General features: G+C 36.1%; 1 protein-coding gene across 2 annotated transcripts in view; it reads right to left on the bottom strand.

Annotated features, from left to right (window-relative positions):
• Positions 1-3,770: 3,770 nt before the first annotated feature.
• The window catches only part of PARG (poly(ADP-ribose) glycohydrolase), a 122,297-nt gene continuing 98,154 nt past the window's right edge, over positions 3,771-27,913 (bottom strand). For both annotated transcript variants that reach the window (XM_080822882.1, XM_080822883.1), the window contains exons 16-18: positions 19,621-19,726; positions 5,680-5,808; positions 3,771-4,979 (exon numbers count right to left, since the gene is read on the bottom strand). In XM_080822882.1, coding sequence (XP_080679008.1) covers positions 4,825-4,979; positions 5,680-5,808; positions 19,621-19,726 — 390 coding nt within the window. In that variant the 3' untranslated portion in view covers positions 3,771-4,824. The remainder of the gene's footprint in view (positions 4,980-5,679; positions 5,809-19,620; positions 19,727-27,913) is intronic.

Raw genomic sequence — 27,913 nt, 5'->3', positions numbered from 1 at the left:
GAGCCCCAGTAAAAAAAAAAAAAAATCTTAAAAAAAAAAATTAAATTATGGCACAGATGGCACAGCATCAATTTTTAGAAGTATTTGAATTTCAAATACTATAATGTGGAAAAAGTTCATTTTATAATTAACAAAATATGGTATTTGCAGAATAAATGATACTCTATGAGGTCAAGATCATGATGAAAATGCGTCACAAGTGTTCAAGATCACTTTTTCTTAATAAGTTTATAGGTTACTGTTACAAACTTTAACAGAAAATACAACATTCTGACATGATGGTCTCTACCATTTTACCACAAGGACCCCTTTTGTTATTTTATCCTTGATGTCATATTTTGAAATATTTTGGTATGAAGTAAAATTCAGTTGTTAAGCTGATCTTCTTCATTCTTCATAGATTAAATATGCAGTATTCAAATGGAGGTAATATAATTTCAGCTAAAATAAAAGCTGACCTTTTACCTACCCTACATGGACTCACTACAAGGAAAAGTACATTTCCATTAGGAAATCTACTTTTTAGCTTCCAGTGCTACTTTCTCGGAATCCAGGAACCACCCAAGAACCAGGGGAATCAACATAGCAGGAATCAAGATGGCAGGCACTGGATGCCAGCTCCTATATTAAGTCAAGAAAGGGCATGAAGGTAGCCCATCTTAATGTTACATTTTGTTTACACAACTCTCCAACAGAGGAAATTGTGTAAGGGAGTTCAACATTGTGGTGAACTGATATGGTGCAATTGTCTATTCAAGTTTCCAAATTGACAACATAAAAATTCAATTATTTTTTCTAGGTTCAATAGGAACAGAGTAGTGAAAAGAAAATACTGTTTATGGAGTTTTAGATCACTTACCCGCTCTCTTTAAATCTGAGTACAGAGGACAAGTCATTCATCTTTGTATCCCTGAGCAGAAAGTTCAGTGGATACCCACAGAAGATACCTGTGTCAATGAATATGTGAATGGATGGAAGGATAGTGGTCCTCAGAACCTTTAAGACATCTTCCCTGTCCCTGTTTTGAGCTCTCTTGGAAGATGGAAATTAGAAAAAGAGAATGAATACCAGGACACATGGTCTTAGGAACCTGGCCAGGATGAAAAACTAATAAATACAGCCAGAATTCTCTTTTATTTTTGGAAAGTTCCTCGTGCCAGTGACCATCTCTACATGCTTAACACCTGATGTGGAATAACAAATCTACATGTTAAAACTTTCACCAAATGCCTAGGACACACTCTGTAGATTTAAAATGAGAGCATGCATATGAACATCTCAAAAGTGGCATAGATTACTTGAGAAAAAAGAGGTTAGGATCAGAATTCCTTTATTCTAGTCCTACAAAAAATCATGTAAACACTAGCACAGACCTCTCCTTATCCCCAAGTTCAAAATCATCATGAGATGGTAGTCCTACTTTTAAAATAAACAGTCAGGAAAAACAAAACCAATTATCAGGTGAACACAGCAGTTTTGGTTGTCTTGTATGGGAAACTTTCTGCTCTGGAGGCTTAGCAGATCTGTTGGGAATTCAGTGAGGAGAGATAGAGGGCATTCTGTCACAGGCACAAAGAACAGCAGGGGGTCAGTGGATTTTAGCAGTTTGTTCCAATAAGTATCAACTGGGACCCCCTCTCAGCCCCCAAACAAGAACAGGATTAAATATCTGAACTCAAGTGCCAGCAATGGCTGGTCTTTCTCTTACTTCCAAAAACAAAGGATTGGGGCAGATCCACAAGGTTCAACAAAGAAAGTACAGGCCTTCTAAATTGTATTATCTTTAAAGCAGACATACTAGGATTCAGGTTTTCCTTACATCAGAAAAAAGTCATGAACATGCAGCCACACAGATTGGAAAAGACAGGAAACAAACAAACAAACAGATGAGAATCTATACACAACAGCTTTTCTTCCCATTGAAGTTTTAAAGAATGCAACCCAGCTACTTCTTTGCTCCATCATATTCTTGCACGGGGATAGCTTAATCAATATTTGGTTTCCAAAGCAATAAATATTTGTTAAATACCCGGAATGGCAGCCATGAAGCCTGGTTAGATCTCCTTTTCACCCTCCCCTTTAAGTACCAATTTGGGTCTGCCTGCCCTTAATGTCCCTTCAACCAGCAAGAAAAAAAAATAATTTTCCCAGAGATATTTTAATATACCCCACTAATAATTAGTCATTCATTATGAAGAATAACTTATAGTAGGAACTTGGTAGAGAACAACAGTGTCAGAGCCTTTGTTCTATCAGATCTCCTCCAGCAATGACAGAGTAAGTCTCCTCTCACAATGAACTTCTGGAGGTTCAGATGGTATTCTCTCACGTCTGGGCATCGGTTAGCCCACTGGGAAAGTGGGCTAAAATATGCAGAGCTACTAGTATAGTACCTAATATACAGTAGATGCTCCATAAATGTTTCCTGGTCAATTATTACAGCTGACATTTATTGAGCACCATCTATGTGCCAGACCCTAGAAGCACTTCTTTATATATAGTATTTCCTAATAAGTGCTAATAGCCTGTTTTCTAGATGAGTTAAATAAGGCTCAGAAATTCAGTTTATTTAGAGAATTAGCAAGGAATGTGGCTAGCACTTGAACCCAGTTTGTCTGACTTAAAATCTCATATCCTTTCTATTACTCCACATTGCTTCCTTCAACTGTTATGGCATTTGAGTGAGCTAGACAGAAAGTGTAAACCAAGTGAGCTAATTAATCACCTACGAATTCTAAACTAAAATATTGCTTCATGCCTCAACAGATCAAAGAAGGGAAGGGTAAACAACATGAAATGAAACAATAAACCCCTAATGGAAGGGAATAAAAAGATGCTGTTAAATGTTTTAGAACAGACAACCGTTAATTAGATGTCTGATTTTTTCCCTATTTTTACAGAGGGCATTCCTACTGCCCCAAAAGATGGGACATTATTTCTCTTTACATTCCATCTGATTAAAATGTCCCAATCCTGGAATGTACTGGGACAAAGTAGGCGTTTTTATTCTTGGAAAACCCTCAAAAGAGAGAGGCACTCAGGTAGATGTCATTAAGCCTCTTCAGCACCAACAGTTAGGTCTTAGCTTCTATGTTCTGGAATATTAGGCTGGGTGGTCTTCTTACCTGGATTTAATCATTTCTCTACCACACGAACCATCCTATATTGTTCATGTAATGTTTTAAAGAACTGTTCACTTAGTCTTGGGGCTGGGTAAGTGGAAAAGATATGGAAACAGAAAAAAGATATGAAATAGAACCATGAATGCTTAACCAAAGCTTAGAATGGGCTGGGGCGGAAAGAAAAGACTTTAATATTAGTAGAAATAAAGCCAGACACCTTGGATTTAGAGAAATGATTAAAAATCGTAGTCACTATGGTAAAGAACATGGTCAATGACAAGTGGATATCATCAGGTGCCAAATTCCATTAACCTCTCAATCTCTACACAAATAAAAAGAGATGCAGACATTGGCCATGGCCCCTTTTTTTCCTGCCAATACTGACACCAGGAGTTTGGATCATCTACCAAAATTTCTTATTAGTACGATCTGACCTCCAATAGCATTTTCTGACAGCTGAGTATAAAGTAGAGCTTCAACAGTATAGCTAAGGATTATTTTAGAAATATGAATAAATGCTTCACAATTAAACTCCACTCTCAACGCAGCATCAGCTTTCATTTTTAACCTCCAAAAGACATTATTATATGTTTGATGAGAGTTTTAAATGGACACAATTATAAATAAATGATTCTAAACAGAGCCCTTGATTAAGCCTAAACCTAATCATTTTTCATAACTCCAGTTTTATTTGATTTTATGTGCTTGCACACAGACACACTTAAAGAACATATATTTATATATAAAATATAGATGATATGGGAGTTTCTGACAAATGATTTGTTAATGCAAATTTATTAACTATAACCTTTGAATACCAGAGAAACTTCAATATGTACAAATCAGCATAAGTTCCCAGTTCCTAAACTTTGGTTATATGAATATGCCTCAAGCACCATAGAACAAACAATAATTTTAATTTGAAAAGAAAAAAATACTCAAGAAAAGAAAAATCCTGCAACTCTCTTGTATCTTTTCTTTTTTTTAAAACACCATCTGGGAAACTCTTTTATTGTACATTTCCTTCCATCTTAGTCAGTTTCCAAAAACGGTATTAATAAAAATTGATCAGGGAAGAAAGGACTGACAAACCACTGTAGATCAAGGTGATGTCTCAAAAGAACTATATCTGGATATTATTCTGTCTGAATTACAAAATTGTTTTAACCTAGGGGATGTGTATTATTTAACATGTATGAAAAAAATCCTCAACTCTTCATTTTCAAAATTCAAAAACTCAAACACAAGCATAACAAGGGTTGGGGGTGAAAGGCTTACAGGGAAATCTTTAGCAAACCCAGTTAAAAACTTCTTGGTTTTCAACTTCTTCCCTGGCATCTGCTAGCTGCAGAGGCAATGTGCATAACATATAGGCATCAAAAAAGAGACCTGACAGGCTGAGCATAACCCTTCATGGGATTTCACAGAAAATCTGAGGGGCACGGAAAGAAAAACTGAAGGATGAAGACTGAAATAGAAAAAAAGGCAAACAAAATATATTTAAGCCTGTGCATGTGAGGATGGAGGGGGCTTACATGTACAAACTGACAAGTGCGTGTGTGTGGAAGGGATTGCATCCTTGCCCACAAACTGGATTATATACACATTTATATTAAGTTAAGTCAATTCGTATATTACACCTGACAAGTCCAACAGGATGTTTCTGATGAGAGATGGAAGGAGGTTCTATTTACTCAGCTCCTCAGGCCCCGGTCCTTTGTCCTGGCTGGTTGGTGGTCTCTGCACAGGACTCAACAGCATGGTATATGAATGGATAAAGTTTGATTTCTGGACCGGGGGTGGAACAGTTTCTGCATTCTTCATTGTAATACCGGAGCAACAGCTTATATACTTCTCCTGGAGAGTAAAGGCCAGACCAATATCCACATTAAGGTACACAGATGTATAAAATTACTAAAGAACGCTCTGCAAGTTAACATGTGCTCACTTTTGGCTTTTGAAAATAGAGCATGAATGTCATATTCCTGGAAGGCATTCCTGACATAAAGTTAAAAAAAATTCTTTAAGTACCTTAAAGAAACTACTTATTAGTTCATGACAACAACAGGATATATATGGTACATCAGCCATCTATCATTTTAGGAGTCTATGGCAACTTTATTTCTACATTCAGCTTCCAGGATACCAAGGCCTTTCACGTCCAGCTGAAATACAGCAAATGAATATGCTGTTATGTCTGATAAATATGACTCAGAGTGAGGCCTCTTAGACTTGAACTTATCCTCCTATGCCATCCCTCCTATGCCATCCCTCTTTTAGTTTTCTATATGCATAAAAGTAAAAATGGATATTAAACTCCAGCTTCTTGGCCTGACTTTAATAAGCTGACATACCCATTCAAGACAGCAGATAAAATTTTGTCAGAAAAAAGATTCTGCAGATGTTGCCCAACTAAGACTCTGTCCACCCTTCTCAAAGTCATGCTTTCATTTCTTATCCACCATAATCCATCCAGTTTCAGCAAGTCTTTGACTGTCCACCAAGATGGTGGACAGTCTTATCTAGATACCAAGTGTCAAGTTTATTTCCTACTTACCAACAGTTAGTTTCCTTTCAGTAAGGAAAGTGTGCATGCTGTAAATGTCTCTCATCAATTCTGAGTCCCCAAAGGTGAAATAAACCACATCACGCTCAGCTACAGCAGCTGCCAGTATCTGTATTAAGGCTGTAGCAAAGAGAAAAAAAACACACAGCTATATTATGACACTTCCCATCAAGACACCTTCAGTTCTTTCAACCAGCTAAATTACAGCTGGTGTGCCACAGCTTTATTCTGGATTATAGATTTATAAACCAAATATAAGTGTTATTAGAAATGGCAAATATAGATGGGTATAAATCATCTAGTTGTGTGACTTTTCAGACATGCTCTGAGAATATCATTAAGCCACAGAATTCCACACAAGCACTTTTGTGGGAAAATAAAGGAAGGTGCATCCTAGGCAGCACAGTCAAGGCACTAAGGAGGTATTTTCTTTCACTTATATTAATTTGGAACTAAACTTGTTTGCTTGCTTGATTATTTTGTTTTATTACATAGTCACCAGTCTTTTGTATCACAGGAGTCTCTATGATTTTTCATGAATAATGCATTTGGGAGGTTCTAATGCTCTCATTAACCCTACAGCAAGCATTCTCAAAATGGCTTAGAGCGTACACCTGCATCCGTCCTGTACTCCCACCTCCACCCAATCACTGCAGCATGGAGTCATTGTTACTGAAAACATTGAATAGTAACTCTGGTATGCTGGAATGGGAAAATCACTGTGAACCACTGTCCCCAGAAATCAAAGTTACAAATCACTGAGCCTGAAGTATGTTTCCAAAAATTAAGTTCCTTTATAATCTTAATCTAAATGGACACTATTTCATTTTAAAAAATTTTTTGAAGACTTTATTAATTCCAGCGTATTTAATATACAGTGCACAATATAGTGATTTGTCAGTTCCATATATTACTCAATGTTCATCAAGATAAGTGGACTCTCAATCCCTTTCATCTGTTTTACCCCTCCCGTCATTCACCTGCCCTATGCTAACCATCTGTTCTCTATAGTTAAGAGTCTGTTGGTTTGTCTCTCTTTTTTTTCCCCTTTGTTCATTTGTTTTGTTTCTTAAATTCCACATATGAGTGAAATGATATAGTGTCTTTCTTGACTGGCTTATTTTGCTTAGTATTACACTCTCTAGCTCTTTTCATGTTGTTGCAAATGGCAAGATTTCATTCTTTTTTATTTCATTCTTTTTTATGGCTGAGTAATATTATACACACATATACACATATGTGGAATATATATACCACATCTTTAGCCATTCATCTTTTGATGGACACTTGGGCTGCTTCCATAGTTTGGCTATTATAAATAACACTGCAATAAGCATAGGGGTACACATATCCCTTTGAATTAGTGTTTTCATAGCATGATTATTGGATCGTAGGGTAGTTCTATTTTTAATTTTTTGAGGAACCTCCATATTATTTTCTACAGTGGCTGCACCACTTTTCATTCCCACCAACAGTGCCAAGAATGTTTCTTTTATTTCACACCCTTGCCAACACTTGTTTCTTGAGTTTTTGACTTAAGCCATTCTGATAGGTGTAAAATGCTATCTTATTATGGTTTTGATTTTCATTTCCCTGATAATGAGGTTTATGTTGAGTATCTTTTTATGTGTCTGTCGGCCATTTGTATGTCTTCTTTGGAGGAAAGTCAACAAATTTATTTTAAATAACAATAAAACTGAACATAGGTATAAACTGAAAAAAACAACAAAGGTATAATATCTTTTACTTCATAAAAAGGGAGGTGGGAATAAAACTGAAACATTATGGAGAATAACTTCAGTATAGTTCTGATTTTGAGAGCATTTTTTTTTAATTTTATTTTTTTAAAGATTTTTATTTATTTATTTGACAGAGATCACAAGTAAGCAGAGAGGCAGGCAGAGAGACAGAGAAGGAAGCAGGCTCCCTGCTGAGCAGAAAGCCCGAGATGCGGGGCTCAATCACACAACCCTGGGATCATGACCTGAGCCAAAGGCAGAGGCTTTACCCCACTGAGCCACCCAGGCACCCCTTATTTTGAGAGCATGTTGATACTCTATATATTCAAAAAATAAAAGTAAGAATGGGAATGGAGAGGAACCTACAATTAAATGCAAACAGTAACAAATTAGCCTAATTTTATTTCAAAAGAATAACATAACTACACTGAAGGGAAAAGGAAAAACAAAAAGATGAAAAAAAAAAAGAACTAACCCAAGTAACTTATGAACATAATATATGAGTAATATACTGTCAGTCTTGGGCAAGGAGAAAAGAATTACAAACAAATCCCCAATTCTTTTTACTAGGTTTGTTTACCATAGTAGTTCAGGCAAAACAATTTTGAAACTATTTTTAAATATATTTCAGGATTGAGCAAATGAGTAAAGGTGTTGATACTTTGGGGAGCTGGGGTTCTTACCATAGAAGAGGGGACACACAAGCCTGAATGGGGGAAGAAAAAAATAACTGGGATGGATTGAAATGGATGGCACTAGTGTATACTCAGAGACTTGTAAAATACATACATTTGTGTTTGTGTGTGTGTGTATTCTTAGCTTTGTCTGCTAATGTGCTTTAAAAGAAGACACCTCAGCAGCAGTGAGCACATCTAGTGCCCAGATCTTGGTCTCTAATACCATTCCCTCTTTAAAGGAGCTGGATTCCTCAGGGAAATGCCTGATTCCACGGTTAGAATAGGATAGGTACAAGGTAAGCCCAGGATATTTTGTTATACCAGAAAGTAGAGAAAGTGTTCAGGATATAGGAGCCAGTTTGAAGGAGAGCCCACTAGAGTCAACTCTGGACAAGCCCAGCACCAAAATATTAAATACAGTAATAAATTACAAACCACTGAAAAAATATGAATTCTTGATAATGATAATGATTCTTCTCACTGATAACACATAATAGAAAAAAAGAAGGAGGGGTTCTTACTCATAGGAGAAAGTCAAAGACTAAATCAGTAAGGTGGAGGGAGAGATAGCACAGGATAATCCTCTTTTGCAGCCATCATGGTAAAGACTCAATCAGGCAAAAATCACTAAAGGATGCCAAATCTAAAGGAAATTTTGTCTTACAGTGTCTTTCCAGATGGCTTATTAGCTACAAGGCAGGGAAAAACTCACTATCTATACAGTGGAGAAATCAGACAACACCTTGACTGTGTAATCAAAATTAACACCACCAATGGAGTCAGATGGCCATCAAGTGCCTCTAGATACTATTATCTATGTGGTATTCTAAGAATGCAGAACCTCAACCTAATTATGAGGAAATAGCAGACAAACTCAAGGAACACAGTGTTCTTTAAATACATGTCAATGTCATAAAAGATTTAAAAAAAAAAAAGCTATGGAAATACTCCAAATTCAAAAGGAGGCTAAAAGACATTATAACTAAAGGCAATACCTGACCCTGGACCGTGTATTGGAGGGCAAGAAGGCTATAAATGGTTTTATTACAGCACCTGACAAAACTGGAACATGGATGAGAGAGTAGATAAAACTATCCTATCAATATACATTTATGAGTTTAATAATTATAATGTGTTTATATAAGAGAATATTTTATTCTCAGGAAGCACATACTGGAAATATGTAGGAAAATGGGTGTAATGTATATAACTTGAGCTCAAAGTGTTCAGAAAAATTGTGCATGTGTGTATTCATATATATGCATGTACACACACACACAGTTGTTTTTCCTTTTATAACTTTTTGTATATTTGAAATTATGTTCAAATAAAAAGTTTTTAAAAATTATATAAGAAAGAAAAATATATTTAGGTTGGACTAGTAAATCTGATATAGTTGACTATCCCCAAATTTGGAAAATCATCTAAGACATAATACATGTGAGATTCTAAAATACCAAAGTATTACCTAATTTCCAAACTAATATTTATTGAATATCTACAACATGTGAGGTACCATGACTAGGCCTCATTAATCTTGCAGTTTTGAAAGTAATTAATCTCAAAATAGAGGTAAGTTTTAATTAAAACTGTTCAACCAACTTATGCATATATTAAAGCTTCAGTACACTCAATTTTAAAAGGTTCCTAATTAACCTAAACTACATATAAAAAAGGAAAAACAAATTGTCACTTTCCTCTATCAAGAAGTACCATTTCTTACCTTTTAGTTTGAATGAAAATTTGGTTTTAAATATTTCCTATTAAAAAAAGAGAAACCCAGGGGCGCCTGGGTGGCTCAGTGGGTTAAAGCCTCTGCCTTCGGCTCAGGTCATGATCCCAGGGTCCTGGGATCGAGCCCCGCATCAGGCTCTCACTCCACGGAGAGCCTGCTTCCTCCTCTCTCTCTGCCTGCCTCTCTGCCTACTTGTGATCTCTTTCAAATAAATAAAAAATCTTTAAATAAAAAAAAAAAAAAGAGAAACCCAAAGGTAAGTCCTTTCAGTTCTATTTCCTCCTTATATACATAAATACAAGATCACTGGTCATTTGCCACTTATGAAAATAAAGTCTGAATAAAAACATCCAAAATGTATCACCCTATAGAATATATTTTAAGAAAGCTTCACAGGCCATCTTGTTCCTATGATTAGGCTCTTACAGCTAAGCTTGGACATAGCTACCAAAAAGAGGTTGGATCGTAGTAAGAGAAACCAATTTACATTACATTTTTTATTTCACATCCATTTCTATTTGGGCTGCAACATTAGCATGTGTCAGGCAGGTTGGGACTGGATATAGGAGACTGGAGTTCAGTCCTCACCCATCTGCTAGCTCTCTAGATCCATGACTTTGGCCAAGTCACTTAACTCTCTTGCCTGCATTTTTCCCAGCTATACTATGAAGGAGTTGGATCAGATGATACCTAAAGACTCTTTCAGAGTGGAGAATTCCATAATCCCTGCTATAATTTTTCTCTTTGCACTGGATATTAGACTATAAATATACAAGTGAAATTTCCAGAAATATAAATTAATCTTGACTATACATATATCAGTAATCACTAACAAAAGATCATTTTAAAGAGAACTGTCTTCAGATCTCACTATTTGCAACATCCCCAAGACCTTTGCAAATCTAAAGAATTAAGTCTCAGAATTTAGGTGAATTCTCTTGCATCCCAAGTTAGAGGAGAATAAATCACAAATCTAATAGGGTATATGGACTAAGTCCAAGTATGATATAAAAGCATCAAATTCTAACTTCCAGCACAACTAGGTGCCAAAATAATCACTTAAATTAACCTGCAGGGAGCTTGATTTTAATTTTCTTTTTGGCATCAATGTTAAGCTATGAAGAAAATTCAAATAAATATAAATAACACCAAAAAACAATTCATAGTGTCCTCCTGCAACAAATGAACCAAACTAAAAATGAGTAAAATGATGGATACTCATACCACAGGTGTGGTTTGAGGCCATCAGCATATGATTTTAGTAACAATTGCTAACACTGAGTTCTTACAGCATGCTGAATGGTTCTAGCAGCTTTAAAAGCACAAACTCAAGATTTACAAGAATTAACTCAGTTAATACTTACAAAAACTGGATACGGTACATATTAGTATCATCCCCATTTTGAAAATAAGGCAAGATGGGTATCAAAAGGTTAAATAATTCATCTAGGGTTACAGGCCAGAAAGCAGTGGAGCTGAGGTTTAAACCCCCATGACTTAAGGACATGCTCCCTCCCTCACTATTCTACAAAGCTATCATGGCCAACTCATTCTGCTCTACTCCAAGCAAATATACCTCATGCCAGCAGAAGAATTTCCTCAAGTTGTTTATATTATTTAAATGCATGCTGGCAAAAAGACCCAATAGTATAGATCTGAAATTATAACTCATGCCGTTCTAATGAAACTCAAGGTGTTTTGTGACCTCTTACACCCTGGTTACCCTAAAAGCTCAAGGCTTTTTGCTCACTCCTCTCAGCCAACTCTTACTCTGTAACTGGTCTTGTCCTCTGGCTACTGCGGATTTTTATTTTTTTTAAAGATTTTATTTATTTATTTGTCACAGAGAGAGAGAGAGAGAGAGAGAGAGAGCACAGGCAGACAGAGTGGCAGGCAGAGACAGAGAGAGAAGCAAGCTCCCTGCCAAGCAAGAAGCCCGATGTGGGACTCGATCCCAGGACTCTGGGATCATGACCTGAGCCGAAGGCAGCCGCTTAACCAACTGAGCCACCCAGGTGTCCCTGGCTACTGTTTTTAATCAACAACACCTGCAGCTGCTTCCAAACCCCCATATTACTAAAGCCTCCATCTATGATCCTTTCACCTGCTTAAAAAAAAGGGGGGGGGCGCCTGGGTGGCTCAGTGGGCTAAAGCCTCTGCCTTCGGCTCAGGTCATGATCCCGGGGTCCTGGGATCGAGCCTCACATCGGGCTCTCTGCTCAGCAGGGAGCCTGCTTCCTCCTCTCTCTCTGCCTGCCTCTTGGCCTACTTGTGAGCTCTGTCTGTCAAATAAATAAATAAAAATCTTTAAAAAAAAAAAGATTTTTTAATTTATTTGAGAGAGACAGAGAGTTGGGGGAAGGGCAGAAGCAATCTTCAAGCAGACTCTCTGCTGAACGTGGAGTCCAACCTGGGACTTGATCCCCACAACCCTGAGATCACAACCTGAGCCAAAACAGAGTGTCAGACACTTAACTGACTAAGCCACCCAGGTGTCCTGATCCTTTCACTTGCTTTAAATGTACTCTCTCTCTTTAAGAATTCAACCGTCTCCAAAATGGCAAATCCCAAATCCAGATCCAGATCCAGAATTTGCGGCCTATAAAGATTAAACAGCAACAGTGCAGACACTGGGCTCATGGGCATCAATCCTGGTTTGTATCCTAACCCTGCTGCATGCCATCCTTGTGACCTTGGGCTAGATACTTACCTCTCTATGCCTTGGTTGTTTCACCTACAAAGATAAAAATAAAACTTACCTAATACATTGTTATGAGCTAATACATGTAAGGAAAGCACTTAGTACAATTTCTGGAATACACAATGCATGCAACATGCTCTCAACTAACAACAACAATAATGAAAATATACTGATTTTTGAGAAAGGGCAAATGTGAATTTTGGTTCTGACATTTATTAGCTCTCTCTCTTTGGGCAGGTTTATTAGCCTCTCTTTGAACCTTGGTTTCCTCACCTTAAAAATGTGGCTACAAATTGGAGGGCAACTATGCAAACTAAAGGAGAAAATAAGTCTTTCTTAAACCCAGCTGATCATTAGTAATCCACAGGCAGTTAAAATTTCCCAAATCCATTTCCCAGATCCACTAACTAAGGCGGCATCTCCAAGGTTCTGATGACCATTCCACTCACTCTAGACACCTTGAATGCATTACCCCATTCTAGGCACTGGGCCCACAGAAGAGGACAATGTGAAAGTGTTAAGGAAGGAATATTCTTACTCAAGTGTGTAAGAGCAAGGCTGAGAGAGAAATGGAGTGTGATGTGTTCTGACAGAAGTAAGCAAAGTGATAAGGAGCCTGTGGTAAGACAAACTGAACTGAACTGGCCCGTTATTTCTATTATACCCTTTCATGTTTTTATTGATAGGCTTCTATAATCTCAGAGAATTTTTCACTTAATATAAATATGCAATAAAAATCAACTGAAAAACTTCTTAATCTCACAAGGGATGTATCCCGTGTTTACCGACTTCTGGCTACAATGATTTGGTCCAAGGGATGGAAAAGCGACCTATGTTGGTCCAATTAGAGTATTTCCATAACATTTTTATTTTTTTTAATTTTTAAAAATTTAAAAAAGATTTTATTTATGTATTTGAGAGTGAGCGAGAGAGCTCATGAGCTGGGGGGAAGGGTAGAGGGTGAAGCAGACCCCTCACTGAGTGCAGAGCCTGATGCGGGACTTGATCCTGGGATCATGACCTGAACTGAAGGCAGACACTTAACCAACTGAGCCACCCAGGTGCCCCTCCATAAAATTATTAAATGAAGGATTTCTCCTTCCTTCTAGGGTCACTCAAATATAGTACTATAAGCCTGGAACTATTTGGTCCCCAGCTCCTGCCGTTTCATCCACATCTGCTAGTAACCCCCATTCAGGCTTAAGTGACTAGGTAGATTAGTGTCTGTTAAAACTAAAGAATCCTACTACAGAACTTTGCTTCAGTGTTGGTGAGTTGGAGATAGGTGGAGGGAGAGGAATGGGGATCTCTGTGGAACAGTTAACACTAGAGTGGAGTCTTAAAGGAACATAGGGAATTAACCAGATACTAACATGCAATTTGAGAAAAATGTGCAAAACCTTAAATTAATGAAAGGCAAAAAGGGTTGAATAAATTATTGTTAAAGAGAAATTCATTGAGCATATTTTATTTGTAAATCACTTTTAGGTAGTGAAGGTAGGCAATGGAGATAGACAAGAAAATACATAGGATTACAACATCAAGATACATTCTAATTACAGTAAACTAGCAATGGCACAATTTTCCCAAGTCAGGTAACATAGTACTGAAAAGGTATAAAAAATAAATACTGAAGGAAATGGAAGGGGGAATTGGCAAAAATATAAAAGAAAGACCTTTAGATTACCACTCAATCCCTTCACAAAGCAAGCAGTCAAAATTAGAGCGATACAGAGTGTGATCTAATAAGGATGGAATCTAATAGACCTAGAATAGTCCTACACCCTTCAGAGACATCTCTTCACATGCCAATATAGTATCTGCAACAATTGACTGTTAGGTCACCAAGAGAAGCTCAAAAAACTCCAAAAAGTAGAAATAATACTATCTACACTCTTTGATGATAATGTAATAAAATTTACAAATAAAAGGTACAAGAAACCATTTTGTTTTTAAACTGACCATTTCAAAATGGTTTTAAATTATCTCCTAAAAATCTCATGGGTGTCTGGTGGTACACGTAGGGCAGAAGCCCATTTCACAGTCTCTACTGAGATAGGATGAATAAAGCTGCAAAAGGAAGTTGCTTCCATCCTAACAATGAAAAAAGGCCAAGTAACCCAAAAAATAATTTTTTCCTGAGTCTACCAGAGAGTTGCATTGTTGCAAGGTAACCAAAGTATGACAACTCCCTCCAAGAAGATATGAAACACATAAACTACTATCTTTGAAAGAGCACAGGAGACAGAGGTGACCACCATACAAATGGGTAAGAATAAATCAACTAAAACTTTAATATAATTTTAAAAGCCAAGTGTAGACTGGGGGGTTACTTTGGAATAAGCAGGAGCCCCAGAAATAAACAGAGTTCACACTCACTCAAAAGCTTTTTTCCATAGCCCTCCACAAGGTGCTCAGAAAGATGAGGGGCCAGGCAGGAGAATAGAGAAAGCCCATGTGGTAGCACAGGCATGCAAGAAATGACTGGCTGCCAGTGGGGGACAGGCGCCAGGTCCCTCCCTCTTCCCCATATCCCTTCTTTCCCACCCTCTGGCTCTAAAATCCACTGGCCGGAAGTTGTTAGTAAATGTCTGTTGAATGAATAAATATATGAAAAATATTATCTTAACAGTTGTCAGCAGAATGTACAATGAAAAAGGTTCAAAATTAAATTGTTGTAAACTTTAACACTCATGTACTGTTAGGCAGCAAGCATATTAACAAATATTTAGCCTTATTGCTAATAAAAGAAACACCAGTTTAAGTTTAAATGCTGATGTTCTCACTCCATGATTTTTTTTTTTTTTAAACTATCCTTCCTTCCTTCCTTCTCTTGTAAGGTAGGGATAGCATCTGATGGTTCAAAGAGTCTTCCTGGTAGGTTTGGTAAGACCTAGGCACAGATAAATTTGGCCAGTCGACAAAAAGTTAATATTGGCCCTGTTTTTATCTGCTCTCAAAGAGTTTTAGTTTTCCAATCTTGTATTATCTACTGATACTCTGAACTGGACCATAGCCGCTTGATTCTTTCCTATGCATCTGCTTTATCTCCCTAATATTGGGTCATTAGCAAACACCTTTTTCTTGGTACTCTCTTCTCTAGGATTTAAATCCCCCCTTGCTCATGTCTATGTGACTAATGAAAAGGTGAGCTTGTAAAAGAGGGGCTTACACTGTCCTGATGGCTGACTTTTTAAAAAACTGAGATATAACTGACATATAAAATTGTATTAGTTTCCAGGTATACAATATGATTTGATATTTGTATATACTGAGAAATAATCACTGCAAAAAGTAGTTAACACCCATCACCACACATAGTTACAAAAATTCTTTTTCTTATGATGAGAACTTTCAAGATCTACTCTTTTAGCAACTTTCCAATATGCAATACAGTTATTCACTATAGTCACCATGTTATACATTACATCCCCATTATTTATTCATTTTATAACTGGAAGTTGGTACATTCTGATCCCCTTCACCCAGCCCTAACCCCACCTCTGGAAACCTGTTCTCTGTATCTATGGCCTAGAATTTTGTTTTGTTTTAACATTCCACACATAAATGAGACACACAGTGTTTGACTTTCTCTGCCTCATTCATTTCACTTAGCATAAAAATGCCTTCAAGGTCTGTCCATGTTGTCAGAACACTTTTTTTTTTAAAGATTTTATTTTTTTATTTGACAGAGATCACAAGTAGGCAGAGAGAGAGGAGGAAGCAGGCCCCCCGCTGAGCAGAGAGCCCCATGTGGGGCTCGATCCCAGGACCCCGGGATCATGACCTGAGCCGAAGGCAGAGGCTTTAACCCACTGAGCCACCCAGGCGCCCCTGTCCATGTTGTCAGAACACTTTTGATAAAACTCTTTGTTACAAAAACAATATATGCTTACAACAGAAAAATACAAATTAAAAAAATCATCTGAATCATTCACTGAGAGACAACAATGGTTAACCTTTGCACATAAATGGATAAACACAGAAAATCTCAAATTTGTGTGATACTTATTTTATTCATAATTTAATTTTTAAAATGCTTTATATCATGCATATACTATGCATTTCCCCTGCTTTGGCAGTATTCCAAAAACATATTTCCATGTCAGCAGTTGTATTTCTGCAACAGTTAAAATGTCTGCATAATATTTCATTACATAGATGTACCACAATATCTTTCTTTCCAAATCAATATTAGCAAATAATTCCCCACTAAAGAATAAATAACTACTTCAATTTTTAAATGATTATTCAAATTCATGAAGAGGAGGGAGTTGTCAAAAAGTTACTCTAAAGTTTAAGTCTCAATACTTGAGAAAATGAAATACATAATGAAAATCTTTGAATGCTATGCTTGACACTCACCAGGGGAAACAAAACTATAATCTGAGAAAAAGATTTTTTATGCCATAAGGAAAAGAAAGGAAACAAACTCATTTATAAAGCTTCTCAAATTGTCCATCACAAATGACCAAGGCTTATGGCAGACCTGGTTTTTTGGATTGATGGTATGAATCTACTCATTCATTTTACTTGAGGGAAAAACAGAAAAAAAGTGTCTGTCATAAGATCAATAAGCCTAGAGCGAAAAACAGGTTTCTCAAACAAACTGAGGATGATAAAGGATTTCATAAAGTCAGAAATTCTTTCTTCTATAGATTTTCAAAACACTGAAAATAGTAACATGTAGTTTTTGTTTCTGAATATGAAAAAAGTGTGGGTAAGAAAACCTTTAGAATGAAGAAATAGAAAAGATTTTTCTAAACATGCCACAAATATGTGAACACATAAAAATTAACTCCACATGACAACCACCTAATAGGCTGAAATAAATGAAAAAAACTGAGAAAAATACCTGCAACATGATAATTAACATTTTTTAATATACAAAGAGTTATTAATAGTCAATGAAAAGTCAAAACTATTCCCAAAGAGCTAAGTGAACAGAAGAGTGAAAAAGCAATTCACAAAGCAAATAAAAATGGGCAGTATATGGATGAAAAATGTTAAACCTCAGAGAAATTTTAAAAGTTGACAAAATCCCATATTGGTAAGGTTTCTTATACAAGGAAGATAGTAAATTTAGACACGGCTTTTCAGAAGGACAATTTGCAACAAGTAATCAAAATATAAAGATATATATGTCCTTTGAGTCATTGATCTCACTTATAGGAATTAATCCTACAAAAATAATGATATATAACATATATTTATATATTGCAGTATTGCTTATAATATAAGATAAAATAAACCAACTGTATATAAATGGGAGAACCAGTGAAATAAATTATGGTACACAGAGGTACATACAACAGAATGCTATGTAGCTATTAAAAATGTTGACAGTACATTTACATTTGTTGGTGTTGAAAGAAATCCATCAGACCGTAAGGTTTTCAAAATGAAGAGTTTAGAGCATAGACAGTATGGTGTGATGTTATTAATGTCAAATGGTTACACAGATTGTTATATAGGAATGTCTTCTGAAAGGATGGTCACCAAATGCTAACAATGAATTCTGATGATTTTTACATACTTCATAATATTTTTCTGGATTAAAAAAATTGTAAATGTGTCACTTTTACAAAAGTAACACTCATAAATCATGACAGACTCAACAGTTTTATTCCCAGCGAAACAGATTTTATCTATATCTAGATTGGCTATCAAGTCTAGCATGCTGTTTTATGTTTGCTTTGTTTTCTTGTTACTTTAATAACTGTAGTGTAAATAAGAATTTCAAAAACCTCTGGAATTTCCAGAGTGATACTTTCTTTGTTATGCTAAGGAAGTGACTCTGGGAGGGCCCTGAGAGAGCTTCAAGTTTAGGATTCAGCCATTGATCTCCAGGGAGTGGAAGGAGGGCTGAAATTGAGTTCAGTGATGTGGCCAATGATTTTATCAACAATGCCTACACAATGAAGCCCCAGTGAAAACTTCCAGACATCAAAGGTCAGTGGAGCCTCCAGGTTAACACATTAATGTGTGAGGAGGATGATATGCCCTGACACCACAGAGAGAAGGCATGGAAGCTCTGTATTCCCTCCCAGATCTCACTCACCTGTTACCATAAAACTGTAGTAGCACCTTCCTTAGCTCTCTGAGTTATTCCAGTGAATTATCAAACCCGAAGGGGGTTGTAAGAACCTCTTAGATTAGTAGGCTGGTGGTCGGAGGTATAGGTGGCCTGGGGACACCCTGCCCCATACTTGTGGCTAGAGTCTGAAGTAGGGGTGGTTTTATGGAGGACTCTGCCCTTAACCTGTTGGGATTTGTACTAACTCCAGGTAGTTAATGGCAGGATTATATTGCAGCATACCTAGCTGGTTTCAGACCAGTCAAGCTGACACAGAATAGTAACCTTCCTAAGTAATGATATAATACTATTTTCTGTAACTAGTACTTTTGAGAGTTAAGAAAATGTCATAATTTGCTAAATGGCCAATAGTTTTGTTAATCAGATTTTGTGATATTTTTACCATAAACAATAAAATGCAAGAAATGTTTATCCTTTTTGGGTATCCAGATGGGTCCTCAAATATGTTATTCATGCAGCTCTCCTAAGCTATACTCCCACACATGTGTACCTTTACTCACTACTATACTGCATTTGTCTATGCCTCTCTCATATACTGTGAATTTCAAAGCAAGGACTACATCTTATTCACTTTTGTATTCTCAGTCTACCATAGCAGATGCCTCTTAAGTTTGGTGAATGCATGAGTCAACAAAATAGTTCTGTCCATCAAAATCACTTCTGCCAAGGAAGGTGCTTAATGGGTGCCTTGGTTTGAAACTTCACAGTCTTTTTGGACTCTTCCATATCTCTATTCAACTAAATACTGTGTCTGATACATCAAAGAGATAAGTGACCTCTGCAGGAAAATAGTAAATAAAAATAAGAATTCCTTTAAACATGATAAGGAAAAAAAGAGGATGATGTCAAATATTGTTTTTCTCTTCTCTTTGATCTTTGTGGTCTCTTATTACAATAGAACATTAGAAATCCCAGTTTGAAGGACTAACTTTTCTCCCTAGTCACAATGCTATTAGCCTTCTTAAAACAACTTATTTACTCACCTTTTAATCTAGCGTCACCACCAAAGGCACCACAGCCCCAGTTTCCTGTGGCCACTGCAGAAAGATTCTCTGAAGAAACTCCAGGACGGAGAAATCCACAGTAAGCCTGCAGGATGAAAGAAACATCACAACATGTGAGTGACCAGACACTAACAGTATTTCTGGCTGATGTACTAGGATCAGTAGCTATTATCAAGTTTATGTTCCATTCCCTTCCTCCCTCCCTTCTTTCCCTCCTTTCTTTCTCTCTTTCTTTTGGGGCCAAGGTAGAGGGAAAAGCATAAAATCCTGGGATTATACAAGAAGAGAGTAAGAAATGATCAATTCTAATATTTATTTCTTTTGATGCTACACAAATCAAAGCCTTTAAACCAATACAGGTCTCAGTTTCTTTATCTTATTCAAACAAATATAAATGGTTATATCAGAGATATTCAAGAACTGATGGGATCCCAATTACAAACTACCAGGAACTAAAGGGAGGAAAGGCACTTAACACATTTCTTTGTTTGAAGGCTTCTGATCACCCCTTTTTTTCCATTATGCTTCCTCAGTGCTCACTTTGAATTATTGGGACTAGATTAGTAACTGTGATTAGCTTTTAAATGTGCTTCCTGCCACTGAAATGCTTGATAATGAGCAAACAACTGTATATATAAAAGGGATTCCTACATCTGGTTATACAATAACCTTTAAGATCCCCTCCAGCTCTAAGATTCTCTTGTTTCATAGCTCTGTTTTAAGCCAGAATATTTTAAAATTTGCTAGTCACCTGAGAAAAGTACAATATATCCTAAGGATGCTGGCTAAGTATTAATTAGAGAAACAGCTAATTTTGTATATGAGAAGACTGCAGTTTAAGGTCCCAGAGTTTCTGTTTTCCATTCTTTACTGTCAGTCCAGTTGGTTTTTCTGCCTCCTAAGGGTTCTTAGTTTTCTGAAACTATCAGACTATATTAAAAAGTTTAATATAATAGCAAAGCAAATCTTCCCTGGGTTCTCTTGAGTACCAAACAAAGCCTAAAATACAGCTTATGTATAATAGTAAATAAAATAAAAAGAATGATGTGTGACAAATGTTCCCAGAGAAAAACCAAGGATAAAGAAAGATGCTTCCATGAAACCCACACATAGAATATAGTAAATTGCTTTCTGAAGCTTCCACAAAGGTACAAAAATTTATTTTATACACTGTCTGGATAGATTAACAAGGCTATTCCTTCCACCCCCTCCTGGGCTGTAAATCCTGACAGATATTAATTATAAGTTGGTACCAGACCATTATTCAACGCTGTGATGCAGAGCTTACAGTAGAACTCACAAATTACCTGTGTAATCAGATGCATAGAGCTTCTGAAAATCTCTTTCAGATCAAAAATATCAAAGAGCTCAATTTTTTTTCATCAGGTTCTTAAAAGATATAGAGTCTCTGTCTTTATGCCAACAAGGGAGAGAACAAACTCTGTCAGAATAGACATAACTTTGCCACTTGGTTTGCTGTCAAATTCTCCTTAACAGGCCTACACGAAGAAGATGATTTCTTAGCCTCCTGTTGGGGCTGCCTCTCTTTTATACTGTCAGAATGGCTTTAGTCTCTTCCTACTGCCATCTCTATATCTGGGCTGACATCTTTAATGAGCAAACAGCTTGGTGAAACTAGAGCCTAACAGAGAACTTGAAATATTTATATTATTAGGAGAAAAATCTAATCTAAAGGGCTAATCAACTGTACTAAACAAACAAATAAACCACACAAAAAAACCCCTCCACAACTACCTTGAAAAATGGCCATAACAAAAACAAACTATAAAACTGACATTAATTGCATTTGGGGTTTTGATCAAAACGAATCCAAACTTTAAAAAGTTAAACAGAAATTAAATGATATACAACTATAAAGTAATTGGGTATAAAGAATAACTGTTTATAATCATTAAATACAAAATTATTTTATTCTGTTTAAACCAAGCATTTCTAAGGTCAGAAATAAGAGACAGGCAGCAAGCTCCTGAGTCCTCTTTAGAGAGACAACCTATGTTACTCCCTCCTACAGTAAGGAGAGGGATCCTTCAAATGCTGGAGACCAGAACACGGTCACTAATCAGGAATCATTTCCTTTTACAACAGCAATGGGACCCGTTATTAAAAAATAAAGTTCAGATATGGATAGAGACCTCAAAAGGGTTGCCAAGTTCTTACTTCATGGGGAAAGGTACTAGGAGTTCTCAAGAGCTCCATGCTGGCAACAAATAACAATTTTCCCCCCACACGCACAGCCAGAGCACCTGAGGAGATTAATCAGAGCAGTAAGAAGAAAAAGCCAGCTCAAACTCTATAGTCACATCCTGACCTGACATTCACCAATGACAGAGCTTTTTTTTTTTTTTATTACTAATAAACAACTTTAAAGGTAAAAGGGGAAGCATTCGTATCTTAGGACAGTAAGTAGAGGATACCAATGAACAGTTATCTCTCAGAATTAATTTTGATGGGAAGGCAAGAAAGGGAAGATAAAGGTATTTTTGGAGTCCTGAAGGTACAAAGGGGAGCTTTGAAAAGCAAGAGACAGAAAGAAAACACTGGTATCTAGAGTTACAAACTGGAGCCCAGCTGGGAAATAATGAGGTAAAGACAGAAATGTAGGACGGAAGCAAAGAAAGTGAAAAATAAAACAAAGAAAAAAAAAAAACAGTTGTAAAAACCTACAGGCCTAGAAGAGGACCCAGGAAATAGATGGTACTCCCAGGAATATTGGTCACAATCACCCAGGCACACCCACACGTGAACACATGCACACTTAAGTAAGAACTTAGGCTCAACACCAAGGTTAGCAGGCCCAATAGATATAATTAAACTATCTTTCATTATAATATAAACAGTTTATACTGTTTGCTAGGTTAATAATTTAACAATTATTGTTCCTAAAGAGTTGTTTACTTCGAGACAACCTACCACCACTTGTCTAACTTAAACATAGTTGGTACCAATACTGATTTTCTGAGATCTTAGAATACTATGATTTCTTAAAAACAAACATAACATTAAAAAAATCCTTAATAATCTTTCGGAAAAGGGGCATCTGGGTGCCTCAGTCAGTTGACTGGCTGGCTCTTGATGTCAGCTCAGGTCATGATGTTGGGGTCCTGAGATCGAGCCCCGGGTAGGGCTCTGCACTCAGCAGGGCATCTGCTTGAGGATTTTTTAAAAAAAGAATCTTTTGGAAGAGAATAAAGTAATATTAATCAAGAGTCTTAAAATATCCTTAGAGAGGCACCTGGCTGGCTCAGTTGGTAGAGCATGTGACTCTTGATCTCAGGGCTGTGAGTTCAAGCCCCACGCTGGGAGCCTACTTAAAAAAAAAAAATGTATTATCGGGGTACCTGGGTAGCTCAGTGGGTTAAGCCTCTGCCTTCGACTCAGCTCATGACCTTAGGGTCCTGGGATCAAGCCCCACACTGGGCTCTCTTCTCAGCAGGGGGCCTGCTTCTCCCTCCCACTGTCTGCCTCTCTGTCTACTTGTGATCTCTCTAATAAATAAATAAAATCTTGGGGCGCCTAGGTGGCTCAGTGGGTTAAAGCCTCCGCCTTTGGCTCAGGCCATAATCCCAGGGTCTAGGGATAGAGCCCCGCATCGGGCTCTCTGCTCAGTGGGGAGCCTGCTTCCTCCTCTCTCTCTGCCTGCCTCTCTGCCTACTTGTGATCTCTATCAAATAAATAAATAAAATCTTAAAAAATAAAATAAAATCTTAAAAAAAGTGAACCTCTTAGAAATTCCAAAAAATAATATCCTTAGATTAAATAATAATTTTGTAAATTTCTTTTGTTATTTGATTAAATAACAAAGAGGTTTATTACTACATTATGGATAATGAGAGAAACTCAGGAACACCTAATTGTTCAAAAATAGTAGTTTAATCATCCTACCATCAATCCTACCATCAATCCTACCAGTTTTATGGACATTAAGCATATTATGAAGATATTAGGAAATATGAAAAATATTTACAATATATTGATAAACAGGTAAAATACAAAGTTATAGATAACTTTTAAAAACATTTTATGAAACTAAATATTCATGTGGAAAGACCTATAACAATGAAAACAACTTTTTGAAAGGTAGGATCATGGGTGACTTTTTTCTCTTTAAAATAACTGCAACATTAGTAAACTGATTTTGCTTTTGTTTAAAATGAAAGAATTATGCAGACCTTAGTTTCCTTGTGTGTGAAATCAAAGATTGGATTAGGTATACCTATTGTTATTCTGATTCTACATATTCAGAGAGTGAAGGAAAAATTCACTAAAAATGACACATTTTGGGCTAATATTCCTGAAAAGTAGTGACACATAGTTGACCCTTGATCACAATGGGTTTGAACTGCATGGTCCACTTAAATGCAGATTTTTTTTCTGGATAAATACAGTATAGTACTGTAAACGTATTTTCTCTTATGATTTTCTTAATAACATTTTCTTTAGCTTAAGAATACAGTATATATAACACATAATACATACAAACTATGTGTTAATCAACTGTTTATATTGTCAATAAGGCTTCCAGTCAATAGTAGGCTATTAATAGTTAAGTTCTGGGGGAGTTCAAAGTTACACGTAGATTTCTGACCACGCAGACGGTTGGCCCCCTGATCTCCAAGTTGTTCAAGAGTCAACTGTACTTTAAGAAAATGTAAGTGATCAGATGTTGAATTCCTCCTCCATTCTAACACTCTCCCAACTAAGCTATATCAGCTACTCTATGTGTTAAACTCCTTAGAAAAGAAATACCAGCAGCTATTATTGAATCAAGCTCTGGTTTAATAACAACCTCTTTCCAAATTTGTTGATGGGTAATACCAAAAACATCAAGCAATCAATTTAAAAAGGGTAAATGGTGATTTCACATTGAGATGGTCAGTTTGCTTAATCAATTTCTGATCTAGAAGCCTCTATGAAATATATTCATTACTTAATCTTACTTGAATGAGTCTAACATGGTTAAATACAACTTTTCACAGATGATTTCTTTCTTCCCTTGCTGAGCTATTTGCCACTTTTGCAAGCTGGAGTCATAAATCTTCCCAACTGCAAAGATAGTTCTCCTCTAGAATGTCACCCAGCTGATCTCTCACAGGATTAAACATTGCTTCACAATACCAGTTAGATAAAAGGTGACCGATTCTTCCTTTTAAAAACCAACTCTGTTTGCAGGTCACGATGTGGGTCCAACAGGACAGGTGAAACCTGGATGGAGCAGACTGTTTCCAGAGAGAATAATACACTTTGTGGGATTGCCCTTTCAATTACTATCTGATGACTAATACCTAAAAGTAGCAAACAAGCCCCTAGAGTTCAGAGATCCACACTGAATTCTGATGGTGAAAACTGGTCTTATGCTCTCTTACTTCCTAGAAAAAATGAGTTTTTCTATTCCTGCTCACTTTCTCTCTGGCATGAAAAAAGTAGAATTGTGTAAGTCATCTCTAAAAGCATTTTAATATAGACTTCTGCTTTAAACCTAAGTTTACAAAACAGTGAGATATAAATATTTAACTTAAATTCTCTCCAAGTTGTGCTGTCAGTTTATGTAATACTCCCTGTTGCTGTACTAAAATTCATACTCTATTTTATTTATTTATTTATTTATTTATTTATTTATTTATTTTTTCCATACTCTATTTTAATAGGTAAATGTAACCAAAAATGATGGAATGCTTTTATTTAGACCCAAAGTTATTTGGATTTGGATTAGTTCTCTAAGTTGTTGATGACATTTAACAAAATCATTTATTGCTTTCTGCTTTTTCAAAGAAAGAATTAGGAAACTAATTCTCAGCTATAAAAGCAAATGTTTTGGAATTTGGCCATGAATGAAAGAACATACATTCGTCAAGTGGCTTCTTATGGTGCCAGGCCCTGAGCTAGGTGATTTCTCAATATTAGCCCATATGCTGATGGGCTACTCTATACCTATGGTATCTCCTTGTCTTATGGGAATTTAATAAATAGGCTAGGGGGGGGGGAAGTCCTCAAATTTCCTTAAAAAAGTGTATCAAACAAAATAGGATATTGAGAAAAGCAGTCAACTGGAGACCTGCTCATAGTATAGGATTATGATTAAAGAAAAGAGGTAACCAAAGCATACATGCTTATAGGAGATTGTTAACAAAATGCAGGGAATATTCTTAATGATTTAAGACTGAAACAGGTTAAAAAGTCTGGAAAGACAGACCTAGTTACAGTAATCTCTATCTGGGAGAAGTTACGTTTTTTAAAAAGTGATTTGAAGCAAAGGGAACCTGAATTCAAGTCCTGAATTCATCACTGCCCATATGTGTGACATGGGGCAAGCTATTCAACTTCTTAAGGCTTGGTTCATGATTTCTAAATTTGTAGACAAGAAGACTATCTACATCTCCCTGGGTGGTGAAGTGCCAAGTAGAATGTCTAACTATCATAAGCATTTACATCATAAGCGTATCATTTAATGTTAGCTATTACTTTTACTGTTGTTACTTACATAATTTAAGAAAACTTCAACCTGCATTTGACAGAAAAGAATCTCTTATGAATTATAAATTAAATTTAATGCATATTAATATAAATGACAGCAGCTTGAAACAGAAAAGTACATAACTATCAATCCATCTGCTTCATATGGTTTCATCTATTCCATACCTGAGTCAACACTGGACTTACTGGGCTTTATCTAGCACTTAAAGAACATTTGGGAAATATCTATAAATTTGTAACATTTTACGTGATTTAAGATAACATATACCTAAAAAGTTTACTTTAAAAAACTGTGTTAGTAATATCTAAGAAGTTTCATTAATCACCGACTAACGCATTTAACAAATATTTTTGAGGAGTTTTCAGACGCTTGAATGAAGTAAAACTTCGTCTGTTGTTATTTAAAGACTTACTCTTTCAGTGTAACGTGGGTTTCCTTAGGACTCTACATTCTACAAATAAATGTCTTCCAATGCTTACAACTAACTTAACCTATTCCCATACACCAAGGTCTCACATCTTTAAACTTTTTGGTGGCTTTGAGGATAGGTAAACTGAGGTTAGGGCTATATCAGTAAATGTAGACGTCAATCGGCCATGGGCAGTTTAAAAAAGAAAAGATTTATTTATGCCCAGGAATGTAATTTAAAAAGATCGTTATTTGCAGATAATTTCTAAAACTGAATGATCTAGCTCCTACAGAAAAGTATTTATGGGAATATAAATTTTATCCATAAGAAAAAGAACCTTTAAATTTGTGTTACTGAGTATGATTAAACACATTCCCTTTTCATATATTTCTCTCCAAACTACCCACTGCCTACATAAATATCTTCTAATATCAAACCATGACCATGTGACAAATTCATATAATAGGTGTTTAATAAAGAAGAAACATCAGGTAAAAATCTAAAGATAAATCTCATTCTACTTGGTATGCTATATAATAAAAACATCATGTACTTGGAAATAATTTCTTTAAGATAAGAGTTTGGAACAGTGAAAGGCTTACATTTAAAATGTATCTAATAATAAAAGATATTCTTTGTCACAGAATCTCTAATTTTCAGAGTCAGGTAAAAGAGACAAATTATACCTGTTGATATGCCACAGAACAGCCTTTCTGCATAGTTTTTCTGTGGAATTACTTAAAAAAATATAAGTGATATCTCTCAAGTTCAACTTTGGAAAATAGTGCATTTACTCTTCAAAATTTTTAAGAGATCTCTTTGAGAACTCTAAACATTAAAATAATTAAAATAAACTAATAGATATGTATAAGAAAACACATTCAACAATTAGATTCTCAAGTAGATCAGAATATAAGATTATATATATAATTACACCCAAAATATATACCAAGTTCTGAAAGAAGTAAAAGCCTCTCTGGATTATTTGGTTGTTCATTTTACTAACTATACAAAAGGCAAGGTGTTTGTGCTAGGATATGCAGAGCACCACAAGAGAAACCATTTCTGTGGTGAGACCAGGGAGAAGCTGAGGGTATACATAATGTCAAATGTGCCAATCCAAGGGCACTCCCAATTCCCTTGCAATGGTACACCTAGTCTGCTGTCATTATCAAAAGTCCATGCAATTATCTTAATAAACAATCTCATAATCAAATATGACTGTCTTCTTGGCTGTAAAAGATCTAAAGAAATTATCAACGGTTTTGGTAAAGCCCTAAATCTAAAGAACAGCATTAGCACTCTACTGTATGTTAAGAGTTTATTTACTATGGTTAATAGTAGTGAAAATCTGAGCAATAGGTATGGCT

The sequence above is a fragment of the Martes martes genome, assembly GCF_963455335.1.
Source record: "Martes martes genome assembly, chromosome: 14".
NCBI lineage: Eukaryota > Metazoa > Chordata > Mammalia > Carnivora > Mustelidae > Martes > Martes martes.
This window is presented reverse-complemented; position numbering and strand designations above follow the sequence as displayed.